A 26,347-nucleotide genomic window follows, 5' to 3' on the forward strand; every position below is an offset into this window, starting at 1 on the left:
TTCACTCTTTCCTGTCTGATCGGCCACTTGTCCAGTGTTTCGGGTTCAAAACAAGTTAAGCTTTATAGATGGCATGTTGCAGTGCCACAGTTAAAAACAAGCAAAAATAGCATTTGCACTAATGCACGTACAAAAGAAGCCTAAGGAATTTAGGAGGGTTTAAAAACCTAAATGTCAACATTCTAATTTTGCTAAAGTGGATACATTAATTCTTTCATACAAAACTGTATAAAACATTTCCTTTTTTTGCCAAACATCAAGTAATTTAAACACAAGACAAGTCGGATCAGTTTAACTTAGTTGTTTATTACCCATACTTTCAATCAAAGATTGACAAACATTCAAACACAACCAAACTTATACATTTTTTCTCTACCGCATACACACATTTAGTACTTTGGCCAACTGCTGACATCAAACAAACACGAATACAAACAAGCACACTCACACACGCTGTACCGCCAGCGTCAAAATCAAGTTTGACCTCTCTTTTCTCCCAATAAACAAATAAAACTAATAAAATAAATTAAAAAGGCAACTTCCAAAAACCATGCACTACTTATACAAATGCAACAAATAAATATTAACATCTAAATTAAAATACAGAAGTTCTCCCAATTAAAATGCAAACACAGCCACAAAATGTGCCGTGAACACGCACTCGCACGAACAATACTGATGTAGCACTGCGACCTCGCGGCGATCCTATCAGGATGCCACAGGAAGCACGCAGGTGAGCGTTTCTCGTGAGAATAAGGGTGACGTTACATTCATTAGACTGCATTGTTGTACTGTGAGGCGTTGTTATGTGCGTGCAGTTTTGATTTTATCCTCATGGTAAAGTTATGTGACACTGTAATTTGTTAGATGACCGTACATTGTGTTGCATTAGGATTATAGTGGTAAGAGCTGTTGAACATGAAATGTGACTCAAGGAAACATCAGTATTTATGGTCATGGCCTTTTATAATATAGCACCAGAATTTTCAAATTCAAATTAGAGAACGTTTAGCACGTAACATTTCAATTTTTGTTAATGAGTATAATTTATATTTTCATCCAATTTCTTGTTAGATTTCAACTTTTCAATATTTTAATCTCATGTCCTTCCAAATTCTTTTCTGTGGAACATAAACCAGAGCTTAAAATGATAGTTCGCTCAAAAATGAAAATATGCTGTTAATTTACTCACACCCAGGGCATCCAAGATGCAGTTGACTTTCAATAGAACAGTAAAGATGATTTTTTGGTTCATGGTGATTCATAAAGTGCAAGTCAATGGCTACTGTCACTTTGAGAGTCAAAAATCATATACAGACAAGACAAAATTAATACCCGTGTCTCCTGAAGATATCTTATGAAGTGAAATGATCAGTCTGTGCAATAAACTGAATATTATCTAGAGTTGTGAACACACTTGCTGTTTGTCTGAGGCTATGCATTACAGATAATGTAAATAATGTTCAGTTTCTTGCACAGACCGTCTGTTTTGCTTCGTAAGACTTTAATATAATCATCAGGAGTCACAAGCATTCAATTTTTGTTGCCTATATGTGCTTTTTGACACTTTAAAGTGACAGCAGCCACTGACTTGCATTTTATGAATCAACCACAGTTTTAGCTAAAAAAAAAACTTCTGTGACTGAAGACATCTTGGATGAGCTTAGGCTGAGAAATGAACAGCAGATTTTCACTTTTGGGTGAACTATCCCTTAAAACTGTTGTATGTAACAGAAAAGTGTGAAGGTTCTTTGTAACATCTACGTTTGTGTTCCACAGAATTTATAAAGTTAAACATTGTTAAAAATAACGACAAAAATTGTCCTCTGTTTTAATAATGACCTGTTCCTGATTAATATGTAACATTACGAATAATACTATAACTTGTAAAGCATCTATAAGCATTGTGGTCTCGTAAGAATCTTCTGCATTATGTAATGTTTTTTTGTTAGAAAGCCGATCTTGAAGTTCTAATTCAGGTCAATTTTCTGAACAAACAAGTTTCTATAAAGTAGGCAATTAGGCAAACACAGGTGACGTAGTACACAGGCAAACGAGAGGTGAGATCAGCTAAAGCCTTACACTAAAGTAAGCCTGGTTTAGTTTCAGTTAAGTGAGTCTTGGCGGCTCAACTCTGAGTCAGAATGAAGGTCCGGGAGGGCATGGTTATCCTGGAGATCAGGTTCAAGATCGGGTTCATTCTCATCATTGCTTTCTGCGCTGTAGTCGACTTCCTCCAGGAATGCTGGCTCATCTTCTTCCAACACGTATGTGGTGGGACTGCAGGAAACACACACACACAGCTCTCAGTTATTACATGTCAGCTAAGTATATGAGAAATCAGATCCTCTGACAGAAACAGATATAACAGAGCTGTTTATTCCCATAAGTCACAAACAGCTTTCATCATTTCTATTAACATCTCTTTAATACTTATTTGCGCAACTGCAAGTGAAAACACAATTCCTTGATGTTAGGGTGTTGCTGTTAATAATATATTCTGGGTAATTGCTAGGTTTTTTTTTTCCCCAGTCGCAGTGTTCTCACACCTTTCGACTAATGAACTTTCATCTGCACTAACAGAGCAATCACACCAGCATTAGTTTAAAATGAACCAAACCTGCCAAGTGTAAACATTTCCTAAGCTTTACTTGGATGAGATGTTAAAAGTCAAACACACAGTGTGAATCAGTGCATATCTGCATAGGGTCTAAGCATCAGCATTAGCATAGCCTTTTTTTGGCATTTTTGACTTCATTGGGTCCTTGAGTCGGGACTCGAACTCCGGTCATCTGAATTGCAACAGCTTTACATGTCGGAGCACTGCTCATGAGGATATCAGCTTTAAGCTCATCTTAAGATATTTATATAAGTCAATGAGCTCAATCTTGTGTGAGAAACAATATACAGTATTAATGTACTCATAGATCATATTAAGCAATGCTAAGTGTGAGAAAATGACGTTAATGGAATTATAACATTTGTGAGGCTAAGTAACTAAACAATGCTATGAATGAAAATTCATGCTTATGAGAGATGAATTCATTCATGTAAATGCATAACAATTGTAATTGCATTAGGCTATGCATGTGTAGCTTTCATGAAGATTGGCTCTACCAACATCAATAGCTCCTGTGTGGGTCAGCGGTTATACAGCAGCTACTGTGCCATCAGGTTAAACCTGCAGTTTTATGTCAATAAACATCTTTTGAGTCAAGTGCGCATCAATTATCATTATATTCAAGTGAACATACTTCTTTGCAATCAGAATGGATTCTACAATTTGAAATCAATCAGTGGCTTCATAATATCCAAGAAATCCATGCTGTCTTGAGCTTTGAAGCATGGAATAGAATATCATAGGAAAGTACTTTAAAAGCAGTGCATTCATTACTAATATTTACATTTTACCTACAATTTATATACGTTAAACTTCTGGATATAGAATTCATTAAAGTCCCTTTTAGGCAAAGAACACTTCTGGGCAGCTATATCATGCACACAAGACCAACTCCTATCCACTTGAATGGGGAATAGCTGAATACATATCTATCTATCTATGCTTGACTGATTCACATTTGAATATTTTCCAAGTCAAACTCTCATCAATGTTGTTTCTGGTGCTTGAATGGTATATTTATATATAGAGTAATATATATTTTTGATGAATGGCTATGCTATTTTTAATTCTGTCATTTCATCTGAATATCAACATTTGTGAGATTTTGTCAGCTGAAACAGTTTTGAGGTTAACAGATCTAATTTTGTGTCTTTGGAAAAGAGTGATCAATTCATTTGTTTACTTTTAAATATGTGACCCTGGACCACAAAACCAGTCATAAGTGTAAATTTTTTGAAACTGAGCTTTATACATCATCTGAGAGCTGATAAATTATAATAAATAAGCTTTCCATTGATGTATGGTTTGTTAGGATAGGACATTATCTGGCCAAGATAAAACCATTTCAGTATATGGAATCTGAGGGTGCAAAAAACTCTAAATATTGAGAAAATCCCCTTCAAAGTTGTCCAAATTAAGTTCTTTGCAATGCATATTACTAATCAATAACTAAGTTTTGATATACACTACCGTTCAAAAGTTTGGGGTCAGTACATTTTTATTGTTTCTTTTTTTTTTTTTTTTTTTTTTTTAAGAAATTAATACGTTTATTCACCAAGGATGTATTAAGTTATTAATTAAAAGTTTATTAAAAGTTAATAATAAATAATTTACATTGTTATAAAATATTTATATTTTGAATAAACACTGTACTTTTTAAACTTGTTATTCATGAAAGAATCCTGAAAAAAAAAAAAAAAAAAAAAAAAAAAAAAATCACAGGTTCCAAAAAATATTTGGCAGCACAACTGTTGATATTATCCAACATTGATCATTCTAATAATAAATCCGCATATTAGAATGATTTCTGAAGGATCATGTTGCACTTAAGACTGGAGTAACAGCTGATAAAAATTCAGCTTTTCATCACAGGAATAAATTCTATTTTAAAGTATGTTAAAATAAAAAACATTATTTTATATTGTAAAAACATTTTGCAATATTACTGTTTTTTTTCTATATTTTTAATCAAATAAATGCAGCCTTGATGAGCATAAGAGACTTCTTTAAAGACTATTACAAGTCTTACTGACCCCAAACTGTTGAGTGGTAGTGTATTTAAAGTAGGACAATTACAAAATATCTTCATGGAACATGATCTTTACTTAATTTCCTAATGATTTTTGGCATAAAAGAAAAATCTATGATTTTGACCCATACAATGTATTTTTGGCTATTGCTACAAATGTACCCCAGCGACTTAAGACTGGTTTTGTGGTCCAGGGTCACATATGTAAATATTTATATGCCTGTATTTAAGACAAAGAGTAATTTTAGCTTTCAGATGAATCTCTTAACCTCTTTTAATATTTTAAATTTTGTACTACAACAACTAATAAGCAAATGTTTCTGTTTATTTCCTATAACAACACACTGGCTCATCATAATCATGCATCATCATTCTGTACATGCACAAGAAAATCCACATTGTTCTTAAGGGGACATAACAGCAATGATGCAATGAATTTTGCCAGTGGTGAATGGCTATTATTGCATGTTGAGAAAAAAAAAAAAAAAAACACGATCTGGATTTAAACACTAAAGATTTTTAGACTGAATCATTTTTGCAGTGATGAATTTGATTATGGCATTTGGCAACAATTCTTTTAACCCTAATTGACGCAGTGTGTAGTTTTACATGTCAAAAGACATACTCATATACATATACACATACATATTCCAGCAGGACAATGCTAAGATTCATTAGGATCAATTTTTGAGAGATTGGCCACCACCTTAACCCCACTTGAAATTCTTTATGATGTGCTGGACTCGACTTTACACTGCCTGTCCAAAAAAGATTGCAAACTCTAATACTTCATTGGACCGACTTTAGCTTTAATAACATTCTGCTTTCATTGTGGCATTGTTTCGACAAAGTTATGCAACATCAAAACATTTATTTCCAATAAAGGATTAGTTCATTTCCAGAAAAAAGATTCCTGACAATTTACTCATCCCCATGTCTTCCAAGATGTTCATGTCTTTCTTTATTTCTTTATTCGAAAGTTCTGACCCAGTGTTTACAAAGTGAACATGCAAAGAAAGTCAAACACCCTTTACAAAAAAGGTAAAACAATGATGTTGGACGATTTTGAAGTTGGAGAAGAAAATGAGAGTTTTTCGCCCTACCCTACCTTTCTGAACAAAAGTACACAGATGAAGAACTAACCATGCATGATCTTTCCAACGTAATGCATTAAAAAGACGCCCATTGCAGAGCAAGTGCAAGATGGGCATTTGTGGTTAAAAAGTATATCAACTTTTATTTTTTTAAGAAAATTTTGCTAGGTAAGACACTTATTCCTTCACTAGAATTGTGGCTGAGATGCACTGAAACTGCAATTTGTACCTTCAATCCGTTGATCCACATTGAAGTAAACTATAAGGGGAAAAATCCTGGAATGTTTTCCTCAAAAAACGTAATTTCTTTTTGACTGAAGAAAGAAAGACATGAACATCTTGTATGACAAGGGGGTGAGTACATTATATGTGAATCTTTGATTTGGAAGTGGACTTCTCCTTTAACATACAATATGAAGAAGACAAGTTTGTACAAGATGTAGTTGTAGTTCATGCATCTTCTCTGCAAAAGATATTTAACGAGTGATTTTTTTAACATTTACATCATGTTGACAACTTCATGTGTGACGCACTTGGAATACAATTTTCTTTAACTAGAGCGTTAATAAAGAAAAAAGTCACTTGAATCATGTTGTAGTTACATTTTCAAGTTGATTAGTTAAAAAAAAACAAAAAAAACAAGAATCGGACAAACGTTCTCGAAACAAACGAAAACAAAACAAAACACAACAAAACACAACAAACACAACAAACACAACAAACACAACAAACACAACAAAACACAACAAAACACACACACACAAAATTGCTTTAAATTTTTTGCAATATCGCCCAGCCCTACACCCTCCTCACTTAATGTTGAAAGAATTGTTGCTAAACATATAACATGTTAATCCCTGTCTTTAGTATGTGCTTATTTGTGACCCTGGAGCACCAAAAAACAAAACAAAAAACAAAAAAACAAACACAAAAAAGTCAGAAGTAGCACGGGTAGCAATAGCCAAATATACATTGTATGGGTCAAAATGGATTTTTAGGATATTAAGTAAAGATCTTGTTCAATGAAGATATTTAGTATATTTCCTACTGCAAATACATCAAAACTTAATTTTTGATTAGTAATATGCATTGCTAAGAACTTTAAGTGGACAACTTTTAAGGCGAATTTCTCAATTTTTAGATTTTTTTGCACCCTCAGATTCCAGATTTCCAAATATTGTCCTATCATAACAAACCATACATCAATGAAAAGCCTATTTTTTCAGCTTTCAAATGATATATAAATCTCAGTTTCGCAAAATTGATCCTTATAACTGGTACAGGGTCACATTTAAATCCAAAAGGAAGGCTGTGTGTACTGTATTGCAAATTTACCAGATATTCTTATGATTGTTTGGTACATTGTGGACCAAGTAAACAGAGCCCACCCCAATTCTCCATGATATTCTTCCCTCTAGATAGATACCACTCGGGACCCCCACTCAATGCAAGTCAATGGGATTTCCCACCTCATGATTCATGCACGTAGCACAAACGCTGCGGGACGAGTTACGAGCCACAGTTTAATGCTTTAGGTTAAAGGGTTGTTCAAATCTCTACCCCTAATTTTGAGCTCTAATAAATGACCGGTCAATACAACAAAACCAACAAACGACTCCTGCAGGTTAGCGGTCGAAAACCTCATGTGGCGGCAGAGGAGGCATTTCTCTGCATGCCTCTCGCTCGGTGCCTTTCTCTCCTAACGCAATAACCTTACTAAGAGTGATGATGGTTTTATGGCTCTCTTGTTAAGCAGTTAAATGGTTTAATGTGTGGTCTGGTGGTTTGGCTGGTTTTAGTGGGTTTTTAATGGTTTTAATGGTGTGAGGGGGAAGAAACTGGATCCGAGCGAGACGGGCCGAGGGGAGGGGGGGGCAGACTCAAAGTGGATTAGCGGGCGTTTTGATCAGGTGATTAGATGACTATAATGAGCAGAGTGCTTCTCTCTTCACTCAAGTGCGCTGAGCCCCATGTGACCGACGTCTCCTCAAGTGGTGCCGGCCATTAGAAGAGGCCTGCAAGATTGTGTGTGTGTGTGTGTGTGTGTGCGCATGTTGTTATCCATTACAGAAATACACAAGTCGGGAGGGGCCGAAGTACGTTCCCAAGAAGCTTCTAGACTCTAGAAGCTTCTGACATCATGGACATCATGGCTATTATTGTTCTGAACATTGCGGGCTCCGAGCTGCTTAATGTTGTATTGAAATTCGATATGGCAGCTGTTGCGTCCTCTACGCTTTGGTTCATGCGGCAGAAGAATAACAGGATGTCCCGAGTCTGGATAGCGTCACTGTACTGGTTTGCGAGCGCTTACCTGGTGATGTTGGGGATGTTGCGGGTCTCTATTAGGTCGCTGTCCATGTCCAGCAGATGGGAGTTGTGGTTGTGGAGCTCTAAGGGGGTTGTAAATCGTCTTAGCCTGAGCAGAGCCACACAAAACTGAGCACCCATTTCCTCCAATTCGTTTGTACCGATCTGGAGGCCCTGTAAACACACAAAGATCACCTGTTACATGCAAGATTTGTTTGCAAAATGACACTGGGGTTACATTTATTAACAGAGGAAGTCTGTGATTTCATGTCACAGAATTAGGGTCTCTCAGTGTACACTGTCAGGATGCGGGACATTTTTAGCTAAAGACTCTTTGTCCATCGATTTTAACTAAACTTCCGCTGATAGATGTGCTGTATTTGGTCTATGCTTGCAAGGCTGCTTTAGAGAGGGCTGTCTTGCAGTGTTGCCATGTCCTCATATTTACAAGCGCTTTTAGGCATGTTGTTTGTTCTTAGCTCATAAAGCTAGACACTTTATGGAGTTAATAAAGTGGTCTGTTGCGGATATGAGATATATGTTTGTTTTGGAGTTATAAAACATTAAGCATTTAGGTGTTTTAATGTTTTTGTGCTTGTTTGTTGTTTTTTTTCCAATGAAGATTTGGCACAGGGTTGCCAGGTTTTCACAAGAAGTCAAAACTAGCACAAAAGTAGCCCAGTCATGGTTTGAGGGGGTCCCCTATTAAAAATCGCATTCCAGGGTGTAAAATACACATTTTTTGACGGGGTTCCCCTGGTAAAATTAGCATTCCAGGGGCTAAATATTACATTATAGGGGTCGCTTCAACCCACAGACATGAAATACAACCTACGGCAACAGTGTTAAAGTAGCCCAATTCCACAGGAAAACCACAGACTTGGCAACACTGATCCGGCAACACTGACATTTTATCGCAGGGCTCGTGAGCGCAATTAGCCCTGTGTCAAAATGTTAAGACTTATTTCACTTATGTGCTTTTAGGCATGTTGTTTGTTCTTAGCTCATAAAGCTAGGGACTTTACGGAGTTAATAAAGTGGTCTGTTGTGGATATGAGATGTTAGTTTTGGTGTTTGTTTGTCGTTTTTTTCTATGAAGATCTGGCACAGGGTTGCCAGGTTTACACAACAAAACCCACCTAATTGCCAGTCAAAACTAGCCCAAAAGTAGCCCAATTGTGGTTTGAGGGGGGTCCCCCATTAAAAAAAAATTGCATTCCGGGGGGTAAAATACACATTTTTTGACAGGGCTCCTCTAGTAAAATTAGCATTCCAGGGACTAAATATTACGTTATAAGGGGCGCTCCAACCCACGGACATGAAATACAACCTACTTTAACAGTGTTAAAGTAGCCCAATTCCGCCGGAAAACCACAGACTTGGCAACACTGATCCGGCAACACTGAAACTTTACCGCAGGGCTTGTGAGCGCAATTAGTCCTGTGTCAAAAAAATGTGCTAAGGTTAAGACTTATTTCACTGTTATTATCTTGCATCTCATAATCAGATGATGACACATTTCTGATGCACGTTTAAATACGTCATTAACAACTAATTGATCAGTTCGGGTCCATACGCACTGCATAGAATTTCTGTAAATGCGGTTGTCACTACTTGTCTTTTTCGGGAGAAACGGTTGTCAAATGTGGTTGTCACTCCCATATTTTACGTGTACATGGCCATGATAAATTAGATAAACGAAACAGTATGCATAGAAAATAATAACATTAAAAGAAAGAAATTAATTCAAGGTATATACCAGGTCCACTACAAGATACAGTGCAATATATGTGTTTTTTAAAAAAATATTTATTTAAAAAAAAAAAAAAAAGAAGGCCCAAATACGGTAACGCTTTGTTTTTAGGACCAGTTCTCACTAGGGAGAAGTCCACTTCCAGAACAAAAAATTACAGATAATTTACTCACCCCCTTGTCATCCAAGATGTTCATGAAACTTTTTAACCTCAAATGCTTGTCTAGTCTTGTCTCTGCGATGCGCATGCAATCGCAATTTTTCCTTAAGAAACAAAATTTCTTCGACTGAAGAAAGAAAGACACGAACATCTTGGATGACAAGGGGGTGAGTAAATTATCTGTAAATTGTTGTTCTGGAAGTGGACTTCTTCTTTAGCTATTGCTTATAAGCATGCATATTACTAGCATATTGGCTGATTATTAGACTTATAAAGCACATACTAATGCCTTATTGTGCATGACTATGTTCTAGATCCCTTACTCTACCGTAATAAGCATGAGATGAGGAATTTTATATAGAAACAGTACTAGAAACAGTAGGGTACAGTGGGGCTAAGGGTGCCCTGGGGTAAAAGGCGCCTTTGATATTATTTTCCTCCAAACCACTAGATAGCACAAAACGTGGCGTAGCACTTCCTAAAACATTTGCTTTTCAAGATGCACGTGCAAATCTGTCTGATCCTTGACGGCGATCGTGGGCAGCAGCACAAAGTTGATTCTGTGCTTACCTGATCTAATATTTGGTGTTTTTATAAAATGTTGTAGATTTAAGTAGCAAATGAGAATTGCTAAAATGGATGCATATATTTTGAGACAAATGTCTTCTTAATGATTTTCAGTTTTGTTTAAGATAATTAAAGCAAAAAGTTTTTAAATGATGAAAGAATATGTAAAAGTATGGTATTTGGGGTAAAAATCTCCCCTGCTGTTGGGGCTAAAAGGCACAATAATTAACATGATAATTAATAGATGGCTGACTGTTCCATTTGTTGACATGACATGGCTAGATTCAGATGGTAAATATCATATATTATGTTGGGTGTCCATCTTAGAGATAATCACCATGTTTAGAATGAAACCATCATATCTAAAACCATGCAATGATATCATATAATGATATCATTTGTTGTTACTACTGTAGATCTATATTAAACTATGTGATCTACTTCAGTGCTTTCAGAATCTTTACATTTTAAAATGATTTTGTTTCTGTATTTTAAATAATATTTTTATATTAACATACTTTAATGACAATATTTTTTTTTAACAAAAAATAATTTTTATTTTTCAAAATAAGCGGAAAGTAGTACAAACTTTTTGTTCGTTTAACTTTTTTAATGTCTAAGTTAAGTATTAACTTAGACATTATAAAAACAAACAATAACAACAACAACAAAAGTATTTATATCAATACTGTGTGCCACCTCATACATTTATAAGATTTTAAATCAAAATAAACAACTTGTATGATTTATTGTCACACAAAATCTGTTGCTCCATAAATATTCAATACAAACATATATATTTTTTCTGCATTTCTACATTTTAGGCACAGTAAATGACACATTTTTTCTTAAGGTGTGCCTTTAGCCCCGTTGTACCCTATACATGTGGATTTTCTCAAAAATTATTTAAATTTGTCCATCCTTTTATTTAATAAAACAAAAAAAGCAAATCGAGATTACAGTAAGGCACTTAGAATGAAGGGAGACAATTTCTGGAGGATGCAGAAATGTGAAGCTTATGATATTATAAAATCATTTAGACTAATTCTTTTGTTAAAGCTTGAGATTATTTGAGCTTTAAAGTTGCTCTTGTCAATTTTATTGGCGTTTAGGGTTTTAGGTGTTATGCTGACATTGTAACAAAGTTGTAAAATTGGATAGAACTTCATACATTAAAGGTTTACAAGTGATTTTTGTTGCGGCAAAATCATATTATCAAGCATTTTGTTTACATCTACAGACCGGAGTCTACAAAAAACATTTTTTATTTTATAAATGGCATCCTGCAAAAAGTGTATGCGAGATAAAAACAGACGTTTCAGCACATTGTTATCTTCAGTGCTCACTCCTTTTGTTCACTTTTAAATATTTAATTGGCTCTACGCACCTGAAGAAAAAGGATTTCTTTCTTTTATTTTTATTTTTTTATGCATTTATTTATTTATTTTTTTGGAGTGCTGCAATTTCAATTTTTACAATGTTTTTGGAATAAAATAATTTTTTTTGTAGACATCAGCATCATGGCTCAAAGAATCAATTGAGCTTGTATTGAACAATGAATACTGGTAACAATTTATAATAAGGTGTCATTTGTCAACATTAGTTAATGTATTAACTGACATGAGCAAACAATGAACAATACATTTATAACAGTATTTATTCATCTTTGTTAAGATTAGTCCTTCATTGTTTATTCGTGTTAGTTCACAGTGAATTAACTAATGTTAACAAACACAACTATCACTTTTTACTAATTTAACACATCCTTGGTGAATAAAAGTATTAATGTTTTTTTTAAATAAACAATAAAAATGTACTGATCCCAAACTTTTGAACAGTAGTGTATATTATTAGAAAACCTTTCTATTTAAAAGAAATGCTGTTCTTTTTACCTTTTATTGATCAAAGAATCCTGAAAAAAGTACAGGTTCCAGAAAAATATTAAGCAGCACAACTGTTCTCAACATTGATAATAAATCAACATATTAGAATGATTAGAATGATCACGTGACACTTGAAAATTCAGCTTTGCATCATAGGAATAAATAATATTTTAAAGTATACTAATATAAAACTCATTATTTTATATTGTAATAACATTTTGCAATATTGCTGTTTTTATTTCTTTAATTTTGATCAAATAAATGAAGACTTGATGAGCATATATATTACAAGTCTTACTGATCCCAAACTTTTGAGTGGCAGTGTAGCTTTTTTATCTTTTTGTTCACCAGGGTTATCAAAACTGAAACTTACATTAATCCTGTTAATTTGATAAACAGTTTATAAATAAAACAACCCAAAAGACTAAAGAGAATCTATAAATACAACTCAGCAAAAAAATAAACAGCCAAAATAAATGATCATTTCTGCAGGCTAGAAGCTATCTTCACATATTGAAATAATCTGATTTGTCTGTGAAACTAACTAAAACAGTCTGTGCACTAATCGGCTGATCTCTGATGCGTATTGCACACTAAACTGGAAAGTACTTTCTCAATCTGGCAAAATCTATGATTGGCAGGCTGTACGCAACTTCCTGAAGAAAGGGCACACAGGTGTTTTTTTATTCAATCTCCTTGGAAGCAAAGTCATGTTTACGACTACACTGAAAGCACTAATCACTGGATTTGCCAAAGTTTGTTATTAACGACATCAGATCTTTCAAAGACTCTTAGAGTTTTGCTTGAGGTACTTAGCAGCAAGTAAACTAGACACCCACAAGCTGACTTGTTTTGTGTCTGTGAAGTAAACAGCACTTACTGTATTGTTTTTGGATCCTGATCACAACAGCTAACATTTTTCACAACATTTTCTCATTTTTTTTCATCCCCTCATTCCCCGTGTTTATTATTATTTATCAAGTATTACTTTTAACCTTCTGCTAAATGACATGTAAAAACAAAACGAACTGTAAAATGCCTACTTGACATCAATCACTTACAGTCTAAAGCCGGCAAATTGGACTAGACTTTTTTGAGTTTTTGTCAAAATGAAACTTAAATGAACTAAAAAACTTTTAAAGAGGAAAAAAAGAAAAACAATAACTTAAATCTTTAGCACAAACTTGTACAAAAACGAACAGACAGTAAATAATGATATTCAGTTTCAGATTCAAACATGTAGTGGCCACATGAGCCAGTATTTGATATCTGATGTCTCTGACAGATACGCATGCATTGTTATATAACTATAGAATACAGTGCTGCTTATTAAGTTTTTTTTTTTGTGGTAGTGTGCTAGTATAGCACTAATCTTGTTACTGTAAATGTTCAGTTTGTCACTGGTATAATCAGATACACTCTTAAAAAAAGATTCCAAAAGTGTGTTTTTGCTGTGATGCCATAGAAGAACCATTTTTGGTTCCCTATAGAACCTTTCAGTGAACAGTTCCTAAAAGAACCATTTTGAAGAATATTTAAAAAATCTAAAGAACCTTTTTCAACTAGAAAGAACCTTTTTTGCATTTGAAGGTTCCATGGATGTCAGGGTTCTTCATGGAACCATCAATGCCAATGAAGAACCTTTATTTTAAAGAGTGTAGTGGGCAGAAAGAATCTTCAGCCATGTTCCTTGAACTCACAGAGACGCCATTATGTGTCCTACAGACAGGAGACTGAGTCACTATTACAGACCTGAGACGACTGCATCTTTCACACACGGCCTATAGCGCCATCTACTGTTCACATTCAGTATGAAAACATGTTATTTTATATTCATCCATATTTAAACATCATTTAGTTAGAGAAACAAGCAGTGGTCATCACTTCTGATAACATTAATCAGTCAGTGAACTGGAAATCTTTTGTTCAGCTCTTGTGTCTCAGTGGATTCACCAGGAAACTGTTTTTAGGTTACAGATTTGCTCTATTTGGCAGTGAGATGCAAAATATCAAATATGCAACTACACTAAATGACAGTCGCGTTACATTTAGTCATTTAGAAGACACTTTTATGTTACATTACAAAATGCTAATGCTTTGTTTAAAAACACTTAAAAGGCTTCATTATGCCTACATTAAATCTGGTCCATGAACTTTTGCATCTATTCCTTTTTCCTTTTAACCATAAAGGAAAAAAGCTGTTGCATTTTAGATCTGTACACACTAAATGCAGATTAATAAAAAATAATAATAATTTTGCTAGTTTTCTTTTGCTAAATAAAATAAGATGTAAATGTTTATCTTGCAATTTTAAAATCAGACTAATGTCTCTGGAACCAGAAAGTGAACTTAATTTTAACTTGATCATTGCAAAGCATCTGTCTCAACCTGGTTACGGGGTTGTTCGCCTCTTGCTCCCTTTAAAAAGTCAGCTGTTCTCACTCCCAAGGTGTCCGATAAGAGAAATGTGGTCATTAACACATTGCTTTCAACATCAAACCTTCACTCAGGTGAAGAGCATGGGACTTTTATCATAAAACAATATACTGAGGTGCAATTTTTGAATAGCCACACATGGTAACGCATTTTTAAGCACTTAACCTGACTCCTACTCCTAAACTTAATACTCCAACTTGGGTCACTCAAAGTGCAACCCATTGGAGCACAGGCTATTTTTAGGTGGTTTAGAATGGTCAGGTTTAGGGTTAATAAAAAACAAAACAAAACAAAACAAAAAACAAATCTACTTTTCAAAATACAGGAGCAGCTGATTAAATGCAAAGCAATTTAATCAATATGTCACTTTTGGTATGTTATCACTATTTAATCAATAGATCATATAAGTTTTATAGGCATGCAGATATCAAGATATTTTGAAAAACTACCATCATGATCATAAAATGTCAGATTCCTATCTGAAAGCAAAGGGTTGTTGGCTACGTCAGTAAATAGACGATAGAGGGCGCATTTAAGTGACATTGAAACATGCTAAATTAAAGGAGAAGTCCACTTCCAAAACAACAATTTACAAATAATGTACTCTTCCACAATGTTCATGTCTTTCTTTCTTCAGTCGTAAAGACATTGCTTTTTGAGAAAAACATTTTAGCATTTTTCTCCATATAATGGACTGATATGGTGCCCTGAGTTTGAACTGTCAAAATGCAGTTTAAATGTGGCTTCAAACGATCCCAGCCGAGAATAAGGGTCTTATCTAGCGTAACGATCGGTTATTTTAAAAAAATAATACAACTTATATCATTTTTAATGCCAAACACTCGTCTTGTCTTACTCTGCCTGAACTGTTTGTTTTTTTCCGGTTCATGACAGTTAGGCTATGTCGAAAAACTTGCATCTCATGTTCTCTCTTAACTTAAAATCTTCCTATAATTGCTGCTTTAACTTTCTTGTTAAGGGTGTTTGATCTTCTTTGCATGTTCACTTTGCAAACACTGTGTCAGTACTTCTGCAGTGATGTAGGATGATTTTGAAATGATTTTTGAAGTTGAAGGAAAAAATACGATTGGAGTTTTTCAACATCCCCTAACTGTCTTGAGTCAGAATACACAGAGTTCAGGGAGAGCAAGACAAGACGAGCATCTGACATTAAAAAGTATTTAAATTTTAATTTTTTAATGAAAATAACAGATCGTTTTGCTAGATAAGACCCTTCTTCCTCGGCTGGGATCGTTTAGAACCACATTTAAACTGCATTTTGAAAGTTCAAACTTGGGGCACCATATCAGTCCATTACATGGATAAAAATGCAGAAAGGTTTTCCTCAAAAAACATAATTTCTTTACGACTGAAAGAAGAAAGACATAAACATCTTGGATGACAAGGGGGTGAGTGCATTATATGTGCATCTTTGTTTTGGAAGTGGACTTCTCCTTTAAACAAGTAAAGAATACAGAAAATAAGATTGTATTTGCTTATTTATTCACTAGTGAACTATCCTAACATCCTCCATGCTCCATTTCAGGTTTAAAAAAGGAAAAATTAATGGACGCAAAAGTACATGAACCAAAAATTCTTTTGTCTTTCCAATATTGAGTAAAAAGCTCATAAAAGCGTATTAGTTAGCAGAGCTGAATCTAGACAACAAGCTGCTCAAAATATAAAATGTTTGGTCACTATATGATTCTATTCATGTTAATTCAGAGTTTTGACAACTTCACTATTACTCTAAAGAGTACAAAATAGACATGAAAATGAAAAGTAAGTGTGGCCATTTTATTGGTATTATGATTTTGGACAGGTTATGTGAGTAATTATTTTCACTTTATGAAATCCAGTGATGAAGCTGTTTTTACTTGGAGGATTGCAGGAAGTCTTACAGCATTGCTTCAGAACAAAACAACTGGTGAAAACATTTCTCATATCAATCTTCTTTTTATTATTTTGAAAGGCAAACACACCACTATACACACACACACACACACACACACACACACACACGTGTACAGGCTTTTCACATAACTTAACGCGGGGTTTTAAAAAAAAGGCTTACCACCACTTTTAGTACTGGGTTAAACAATGTGAAAGGGGCTTAGTGTTGTTTTTAACTGTGGGTTGTGAAGCCAAGCAACTCTGAATTGGTGCCAAATTGAATACAGCGTGAATTGCTAACACAGGATAAAGTGTGGCATCTCTGTCTGGATGAACACTCATCTCAGATGGCTGAATTTTATCACAAAACAAGCTGTTGTTCATTCCAGCCAAGAAACACTCTGCCAAGACCTTGTCATTTCATAAGATAACTTCCCTATCTCACCTACACAGAGAGCCAGGAACCTTGATGTCACACTGGTTTAAGTTTTATTTGCACCCCACATATGGTTAAAAACAATCTTGTGTTTTTTCGTGTTTTTTCTTTGCCTGTTTGCACAGCATTCACATGGGGTTACAATGTGTTCTATTTTAAAAGTTTCTTGTCTGTTTGTTTAGTGTTCCCACATCTTGTGAAAAACACATTTCCATTAAAATGACTAGATATTACAAAAGAACAATAACAGCAAGGCAAGAAACACTTAACATGTGTGTAAGATTCTAATACATTTATAAAGTAATTATTTTATGACAAATAAATCTTTTAATGAGTAAACCTGGCTGTCTATTATAGATTACACAACATTATTATATTATTTTCAAATACATTTTTTTAAATTATTATTATTTTAAATTATTGTCCCTGGGTCAGTAGTACTCTTGTAATAAAGTAGTAGTGGTTGGGACAGATTTTAAGTATCAATTCTGCTTAAATGCAATTTGCTTAGATGCAATCTAATCCTGTTTACATGAAATAAGCCTGCTCTTGAGCAGGTTCAAGCTTAAGGACCTGTTGCTATGACAGCAAGTCCCGGATGAGCTTTGAAGAACCGAACGATCCAAGATCACGCGAAATCGTCAACAATCAAATCCAGCTAACTTAGTTAGCGAGGTATGAAGAACGGACCCCTGGTTGGACTTGCTGCTTATATTTTCATGGCTCATTTTTATATAATATAATATAATATAATATAATATAATATAATATAATAACTTCTTTCTATTTAAATGTATTTTAAAATGTAATTTACTCCTGTGATTTCAAAGCTGAATTTTTAGCATCTTTACTCCAGTCACACGATCCTTCAGAAATCATTCTAATATGCTGATTTGCTGCTCAATAAATATTATTATTTTTATGTTAAAAACAGCTGAGTAGAATTTGCTCCTTTGATGAATATAAAGTTCAGAAGATTTCTTTTGAAATCTGTGTAACATTATAAATGTCTTTATCATCACTTTTGATCAATTTAAAGCATGCTTGCTAAATAAAAGTATTGATTTCTATAATTATACTGTTTTAAATAATAATAATAATAATAATAATAATAATAATAATATTATTATGTATATATATATATATATATATATATATATATATATATATATATATATATATATATATATATATATATATATATATATATATTTTTTTTTTTTTTTTTAAAGCAAATCAACATATTAGAATGATTTCTGAATGATCATGTGACACTGAAGACTGATGCTGAAAATTTAGCTTTGATCACAGGAATAAATTACACTTTAAAATATATTCAAATAGAAAACAGTTATTTTAAATAGGAAAAAAAATACTTCACAATATTACTGCTTTTACTGTATTTTGGATCAAATAAATGCAGGCTTGGTGAAAAGAAGAGAATTCTTAAAAAAAAAAAAAACAAATCTTACTGTTCAAAACTTTCTACTGATAGTGTATATTATCACAAAATCAATAAACTTAAACACAAGTCATATAAAGACTTGAACTGCCCTGATTGGGAGATTCAATAAACTCATCTGAAACTCTCTGACACTGCCCCATGGCCATCATTGAACCCTGGATTGTACTTATGACGTCAGATCCCTGTTTGTTAATGTCGATTGTTTCCTGCCCCGGCTCTGAACATGAAATAATTGGATAACCAGAACCAAATGGTGATTTATATGCAGTGTGTGCTTTTGTTCTTTATCTGCAGTTGTCTTGGTAACCCGATATCTTCTAAACATTCTAAATATTACTGATCTGTTTGTGTGTAAGAATAGCCACCCCTCACCTTGTATTTGCCCTGGTCACAGCCGCACAGCGTGCTCTCCATGGTGTAACTGCGCTGCACTCCGATCTCTCTCCACACCACCACACGCGCTGTGGCCTCTTTGGAGCGTTCAACTACAAAACTGCAGCTGGACAGGCTGAACGCTGGAGCCATCTGAGAAAGCAGCTTAGGCAGAGTCTAAAACACATGACGCACAATGAGCATCTTCAACCTCAAGTATATTTTAGAAAGCTAATTTACTTGACAAGATCAACACTGACAAAGAGTCAATGCAATATTTGGTTATCCTGCAAATGCTTCATTTTAAATTGGCTGTGATCATGCATTAGTAACAAGCCTCCACAAGCTTTCATGCCAGTTCAGAGATTAATTCCCCCAATTAGAGCCCATGGGTTTACCTAATATTCCCAACCTGGCAACCATGCACACTGGTTCTCTCTACATTACGGAAAAAGCACTGATGAGCAGTTTTGGGCATGTTACTAAAAAGTAATTAGTTATAGTTACTTCTCACAACTTGTAACTGAATTAGTAACTGAGTTACATCATTATAAAAAAAAACTAATTACCAGGGAAAGTAACTATTGTGCTACCTTTTAAAAAAAAACATTCAAATACGTCAAATAACGTGGATGCTCCCAATATATTAAATAATCTTAAATGAATGAAATTTTATTGAAATTAATGAAATTTTTAGTTTACATCTTAATGACACCGTTTTTTTCAATATCTGACACTTTGCATCAGTCAGTCAGTTATAATATTACATTACGATAATTTAGCATTAAACTTGAACTTTAGTAATTAGAATAACTATGAACGCATATTTGGCATGGTGACTGAACTTAGCACACCACTTGGTGGTGGTGCTTAAGATATTGTTTGTCATTTAGTATTTCTATAAAAAAGGAAAAAAATAAAATAAAATTAATACTGATAAGATAACGAAACTACTATGAATTCTACTACTAATAACAATATAAAACGCACCAGGGATTAATAAGCTGCTGGGTTCATGAATATTAATTGCGTTGTCTGCGTTTGCTCAAACTGATTTGGCGAAATCAAAACAGGGATGATAATAGGTGAGCACCAGCCAATGAGAAACCGGCAGTTCTTAAAAGGGTCATCGTATGCCCATTTTCCACAAGTTGATATGATTCTTTAGGGTCTTAATGAAAAGTCTATAATATACTTTGGTTAAAAATTCTCAATGGTAGTGTAAAACAACACTCTTTTTACCGTGCCAAAATCAGCTCTGCAAAAAATCATCTCATTCTGGTCGAAGCTGCTTTACATGCAAATGAGCTCTGTTCGTCCCGCCCCTCTCTTCTCTCTGTGGAGTGACGAGCCTATTTACTTTAGCCGCGTTTAGCTGCTAAACTTGCTAACTAGCACGTATATCACATATAACTAGTACAACATATAAATGTGAACTTAGCATCCGATGACCCCTTTAAAAGCTGAAGAATTCTAAAGGAACTCCGTTATTTTGCCAGGAAAATACAGCAAAGAATAGCTTATTATGTAATACATCAAACCTGTCAGAAAGATGCCAATAAAAGATTTTGAATGGTTAGCATATGAAAGTGTGCTGATGTGTTACCCTGTATCCAAGGTCCTCGTGTAGGTCACAGGAGCTGGTCTGCCACACCGTCTCCTTAATACTACAGCCGTACATGAAAACGTTTTTCTTCCGCGAATGGCCGTGATAGTCACAGAAGACCTGAACACACGCAGTTAACAGACAAACACACTGCTTGTGTTAATAAACCATTTACGCAGAGTCCTCTCATATACAGTGTGATGCTCTCTCACCAGTGGGGTTCTTCCTGTAGCTCTGAGGTACTGCAGGAGACTCTTGGCATGGTAGATGGTGGGGTGCAGCTCGGCATTGGGGCTTTGCCACTGTCTGTTCAGATCCTCCCCACTCAGAGAACAACGATGACTATAGATTGAAAACAAAGATGATTACAGATATAGGATTACAGATGAAGTGTGTGAAGAACGATTGTCCTTTGCAATATCAGTAACACTGTGAGAACTTTCATTAAGAGTATTAATATACAATATTACATTATCAGCATCATTTTTATAATGCAGTGCCCACTTTATTACACATTTACATTTATTAAAAACGAAATCACTCATAATTAAGCAATTGCCTGCAATGCAATGTAACTTTGCTGTAATGGCTGTATACTCAAATGATGAACGAACGTGGTAAATACTTTTTAAAAACAGTGTCACCAACAGTATCAACAGCTTTAGTCCATTTGCAGAACCACTGTAGAATGTGGAAGTGATTTTGTTCTCTGTTGACATACTTTCCATTGATGACGCCATCAGGGTTGAGCATGGGGATGATTTTGAAGATGTAGCTTTCTCGTAGACTTTGGGCTTGAGGACTGCAGCTCATGAGAAACTCCAGACTGCCCTTCATCACCCAGCTAGAGTTCGTCTCTCCAGGATGCACCCGTGCAGACAGAAACACCACTGGACGGCTTCCTACAAAGATACACATACACATTACAGCACAGCTGGTGCTACACCTGTTCACAGAGGCTAAAATGACAATCACATTATTCATGAAAGAATGAATGTGGAGAGTGCCTGCATGTACATATGCATATGCACAGGTGCATTCACAAATGCATGGTAGAGTGCCTGAGAGAGTGTATGCAAGAATCCACAGGAGACTGCTTGAGTGAGAGCATGCACAACTACATGCGAAAATGCATGGGAGAGTGCCTGAGTGAGCGTATGCACAGGTGCATTTAAAAATGCATGGGAGAGTGCCTGAGTGAGAACATGCATAAATGCGTGAGACAGTGCCTGAGTGAAAGCATGCACAGGTTCATTCAAGAGCGCATGGAAGAGTGAATGAATGAGCGGATGCGCAGGTGATTTCTAGAATGAATGGGAGAGTACCTGAGTGAAAGCATGCACAGGTGCATGCAAGAATGGATAGAAGAGTGCTTGAATGAGCATATATGCAGGTGCATTCAAGAACACAAGGGAGAGTGCTGGAATAAGCGTATATGCAGGTGCATTCAAGAATGAATGGGAGAGTGCCTGAGTGAGTGAGTGCATGCAAGAATCCACAGGAGACTGCCTACAAGTACATGCAAAAATGCATGGGAGAGTGCTTGAAAAAGCATATGCGCAGGTGAGAGTGAGAGAATGCCTGAATGAGAGCATGCACAGGTGCATGCAAGAATGCATGGGAGAGTGCATGAAAAAGTGAATGTGTGCTTTCATGTAAGGGTGTACGCTAGAATACATGCATGCAAGAGTGCATAAAAAAAAAAGTTTATGTTTATGAAAAAGTACATTTCAGAGTTCATGGCAGCATGCATGTGACAGCGCATGCAAAAGTGCAACAGTGTTCATTAGAAAGTGTGTGCTTGGAATGTGCATGCAAGAGTGGATATGAGAGTGTACATCAAGAATGTCAGCGAAAGGGCATGGGAATATATTTAAGTGCTCATTAGAGAGTGCATGGGAGCGTGAATGCACGAGTGTTCATTAGAGAATGATTTAAGTGTGAACATATGCGAGTGTTCATCGGTGAATGCATGTAAGAGTGCAAGAAAGTACGCATTAAAAAATGCATAGGAGCATGCATGTGAATGTGCATTTGGGAGTAAAGGTGAGAGCATTCAGTAGACAGTGCATGCCACAGTGCATGACAATGCATGTGAGAATGTTCATAAGAAACATCAGACTGCATGTGAGTGTGAATGTAAAAGTGCATGTGGGAGGTGTCATGAGACTGAGTACATGCAAAAGCATTCATTAAAGAGAGCACATGGTGTGAGAGGCGTGTGAAAATGTGTATGTGAGTGTACATGAGAATGCATGTGAGAGTATTCATAAGAGAGAGTGCATGTGTGTATGCATGGAGACAAATGTGAGTGCTCATAAGGATGCATGTAAGAGTGTTTATCAGAGAGATGACATGTATTTGAGCCTGCATGTGACTGTTTATAAGACTGCATGTGAGCTTGCATGAAAGCAAGTGCATATGAGCTTGTAAGCAAGAGTGCATGTGTTCAGCATATTAGTGCATCAACTGAGCAGTTAAGCTGTACTGCTTTGGCTGTATGTTTATCAGAGATGCTCATGTGTGCGTATTACATACTGAACTGGCTGACGTGGTCATCGCTGGAAGATTCCGGCATGGCTGTGATGGTGAGCAGGGGACAGCTGTTTCCTCCCAGTGTTTCACACAGATCATCCTGTCTGTAGTAGATCTGAGCAGTACGCAAAGCACTCAACTTCTGCAGATGCATCTAAACAAATGAGGAACATAATCAAAATGAATTAGGATAGTGACAAAATACAGTATGTGATATAGTACATTAAAAATATCATGCCATATGTGTGCAGGTGGTATCCATTTTCCACCTAGGTTTCTAAAGTATGGATACATATATGCTTACTGGGCTAATATTGCCAATTTAAACAAGACACAGCTTTATGCACCTAAAATGATAACTAATGGACTTCAAGATAAGACACATTCAGGTTTTACTGTACATCAGATGCATCAGTTTAGGAAGGGGACAACTGTATAGTACCTTCAGCATTGAGTACGTGTATGGGTAATGGTAGGCAAAGTAGCAAACATCATCTTTATGCTGAAAGGTCACAGTGAAGGTTAATGTGAAATATGATTTGCCCTTTTGACCCCCGGCTGCAATGGAGCTTCGTGAGAAATGATTCCTGGGTAGATAGAAATAGAGGTCAACTTGAATTCTTTTAAATCATTACTGTATTTCCAATGCATTATAACCCATAATGATAATGTATAATCATAAAACATGGAAAGGATAGTCTTTACTTGTAATAACAGATGTCGGATCCCATCCTAAGCCAATGGGGGCTGCCGTTTATGGCGTCCTGTACCGAGTACATGAGCACTTGCATACCTGTCACCCAATAGAAACAAATTAGAAATTAAAAAAAAAAACACATTCTGATTTTGCTGCTTAAAGATGGGTTTTGAGATGCAAATAGCTGAATACTGTATTACCTCTAAACATACTCTGTAAGTATGTGAACACAATGACTTCTAGCTCTAGCATAATTCATAACAATTAGTACTTTTTAAATACTAGGTTACTTAGTAATCCAGATTAATGGCACGGACATTTAAAAGTAACTACTGCCATTCACATCTGTGTTTGTGTACTTAAGAAGAGTATATTTCTGAACTAATGCTTGAAATGACCCACCATAATTGAATTGGCTGTTGGACTTCTCACAGTTGATTATGTTGAATCGATAACGAACTCCAGGACGCATATTGCCCACCTCGAAATAGAACCACTGGTGATAGTGATTACTATTGATATCTGAGTTCAAGATCAAGTCATACTCAAACCTGCCAACAGAAACAGGCAATACACAGAAATGAAAAAAATAAATAAAATAAACGGCTTCTTCATTTTATGAAAAACACATTTATGACTCTGGACCACAAAACCACTCATAAGGGTCAGTTTTTTAAATTGAGATTTATACATCATCTGAAAGCTAAATAATTCAGCTTTCCAGTATGTATGGTTTGTTAGCATAGGACAATTTTTGTAAAAAATTCAAGAGCCTTTAAAGTCATCCGAATGAAGTTCTTAGCAATGCATATTACTAATCAAAAATTAACTTTTTTTAACTAATTTACTAAATATCCTCATGGAACATGATCTTTATTTAAAGTCCTAATAATTTTAGCATAAAAGAAAAATTGATAATTTTGACCCATACAATGTATTGTTGGCTATTGCTACAAATACACCCGTGCTACTTATGACTGGTTTTGTGGTCCAGGGTCACATTTATAAAACAATAAAAGGTTTGAAATTTGTATATGCACATACTTTCTGACTTGTATTGCTTTCCGTAGGTTTCCAGACTCAAACTTAGAGTTGAACTTGAGAGACTCCCCGTTCTCAATAACTGGACAACTGAAAGATACATAAGGCATTTTTACATTGAAGATTCTTTTAAAAAATTTAGAGAAACAAAATACAAAGCCTGAGTGTGTCTGAAATAATATTTATAAATATTTTCAATTCATCATTATTTTCCTATTAAAAAAACAAACAAACAAACAGAAAATCGGCATTGCTTTTAACAGTTGATCAATAGACAGGAGAAGTTTAAAGGAGAAGTCCACTTCCAGAACAAAAATTTACAGATAATTTACACCCTTGTCATCCAAGATGTTCATGTCTTTCTTTCTTCAGCTGATAAGAAATTATGTTTTTTGAGGAAAACATTTCAGGATTTCTCCCCATATAGTGGACTTCTATGGTGCCCCGATTTTGAATTTCCAAAATGTAGTTTAAATGCAGGTTCAAAGAGCTCTAAACGATCCCAGCTGAGGAAGAAGGGTCTTATCTAGCGAAACGATCTGTCATTTTCTAAAAAAAAAAAATAAAAATAAATAAATAAATAAAATTACAATTTATATACTTTTTAACCTCAAATGCTGGTCTTGTCTAGCTCTGCATGACCTCTGTGTATCCCGGTTGAAGACAGAGTAGGTCAAAAAACTCCCATCTCATTTTCTTCTCCAACAAAATCGTCCTACATTGCGGTTTTACCTTTTTTTGTAAAGGGTGTTTGATCTTCTTTGAATGTTCACTTTGTAAACACTGGGTCGGTACTTCTGCAGTGATGTAGGATGATTTTGAAGTTGGAGGAGAAAATGAGATGGGACTTTTTCGACCTACTCTGTCTTGAACCGGAATACACAGAGTTCACGCAGAGCTAGACAAGATGAGCATTTGAGGTTAAAAAGAATATAAATTGTTAATTTGTTTAGAAAATGACCAATTGTTTCGCTAGATAAGACCCTTCTTCCTCAGCTGGGATTGTTTAGAGCCCTTTAAAGCTGCATTTAAACTGAATCTGGGAAATTCACACTTGGGGGCACCATAGAAGTCCACTATATGGAGAGAAATCCTGAAATGTTTTCCTCAAAAGAAAAAAAAAAAAAAAAAAAAAAAATTGTTATCGACTGAAGAAAGCCATGAACATCTTGGATGACAAGAGGGTGAGTAAATTATCTGTAAATTTCTGTTTTGGAATTGAACTTCTCATTTAAATAGTATTGTTTAAAACTGATAGAGAACAGGCGATCATTTCAAACAAAAAAATAAATAAATAACATAAAAATATAAAGTATATAGAAATATATAAAAACAAACACATTTTAAACAATAAATAATAACAACTGAAATAAAAATAATAATAATTATTATTACATGACTATAAAAAATAAAAAAAAATGATTGTATCTAAATTTTATAAAGGACCTTT

General features: G+C 35.0%; 1 protein-coding gene across 3 annotated transcripts in view; it reads right to left on the minus strand.

The window, feature by feature from the left end:
- Positions 1–286: 286 nt before the first annotated feature.
- The window catches only part of agtpbp1 (ATP/GTP binding carboxypeptidase 1), a 51,613-nt gene continuing 25,552 nt past the window's right edge, over positions 287–26,347 (minus strand). For all 3 annotated transcript variants that reach the window (XM_051116916.1, XM_051116917.1, XM_051116918.1), the window contains 11 exons: positions 24,901–24,987; positions 24,259–24,407; positions 23,865–23,952; positions 23,602–23,746; positions 23,163–23,313; positions 21,346–21,526; positions 20,837–20,966; positions 20,625–20,744; positions 19,019–19,195; positions 8,058–8,227; positions 287–2,280 (listed from right to left, as the gene is read on the minus strand). In XM_051116916.1, the coding sequence (XP_050972873.1) occupies positions 2,106–2,280; positions 8,058–8,227; positions 19,019–19,195; positions 20,625–20,744; positions 20,837–20,966; positions 21,346–21,526; positions 23,163–23,313; positions 23,602–23,746; positions 23,865–23,952; positions 24,259–24,407; positions 24,901–24,987 (1,573 nt within the window). In that variant the 3' untranslated portion in view covers positions 287–2,105. The remainder of the gene's footprint in view (positions 2,281–8,057; positions 8,228–19,018; positions 19,196–20,624; positions 20,745–20,836; positions 20,967–21,345; positions 21,527–23,162; positions 23,314–23,601; positions 23,747–23,864; positions 23,953–24,258; positions 24,408–24,900; positions 24,988–26,347) is intronic.

The sequence above is a fragment of the Labeo rohita genome, chromosome 8 (genome assembly GCF_022985175.1).
Source record: "Labeo rohita strain BAU-BD-2019 chromosome 8, IGBB_LRoh.1.0, whole genome shotgun sequence".
NCBI lineage: Eukaryota > Metazoa > Chordata > Actinopteri > Cypriniformes > Cyprinidae > Labeo > Labeo rohita.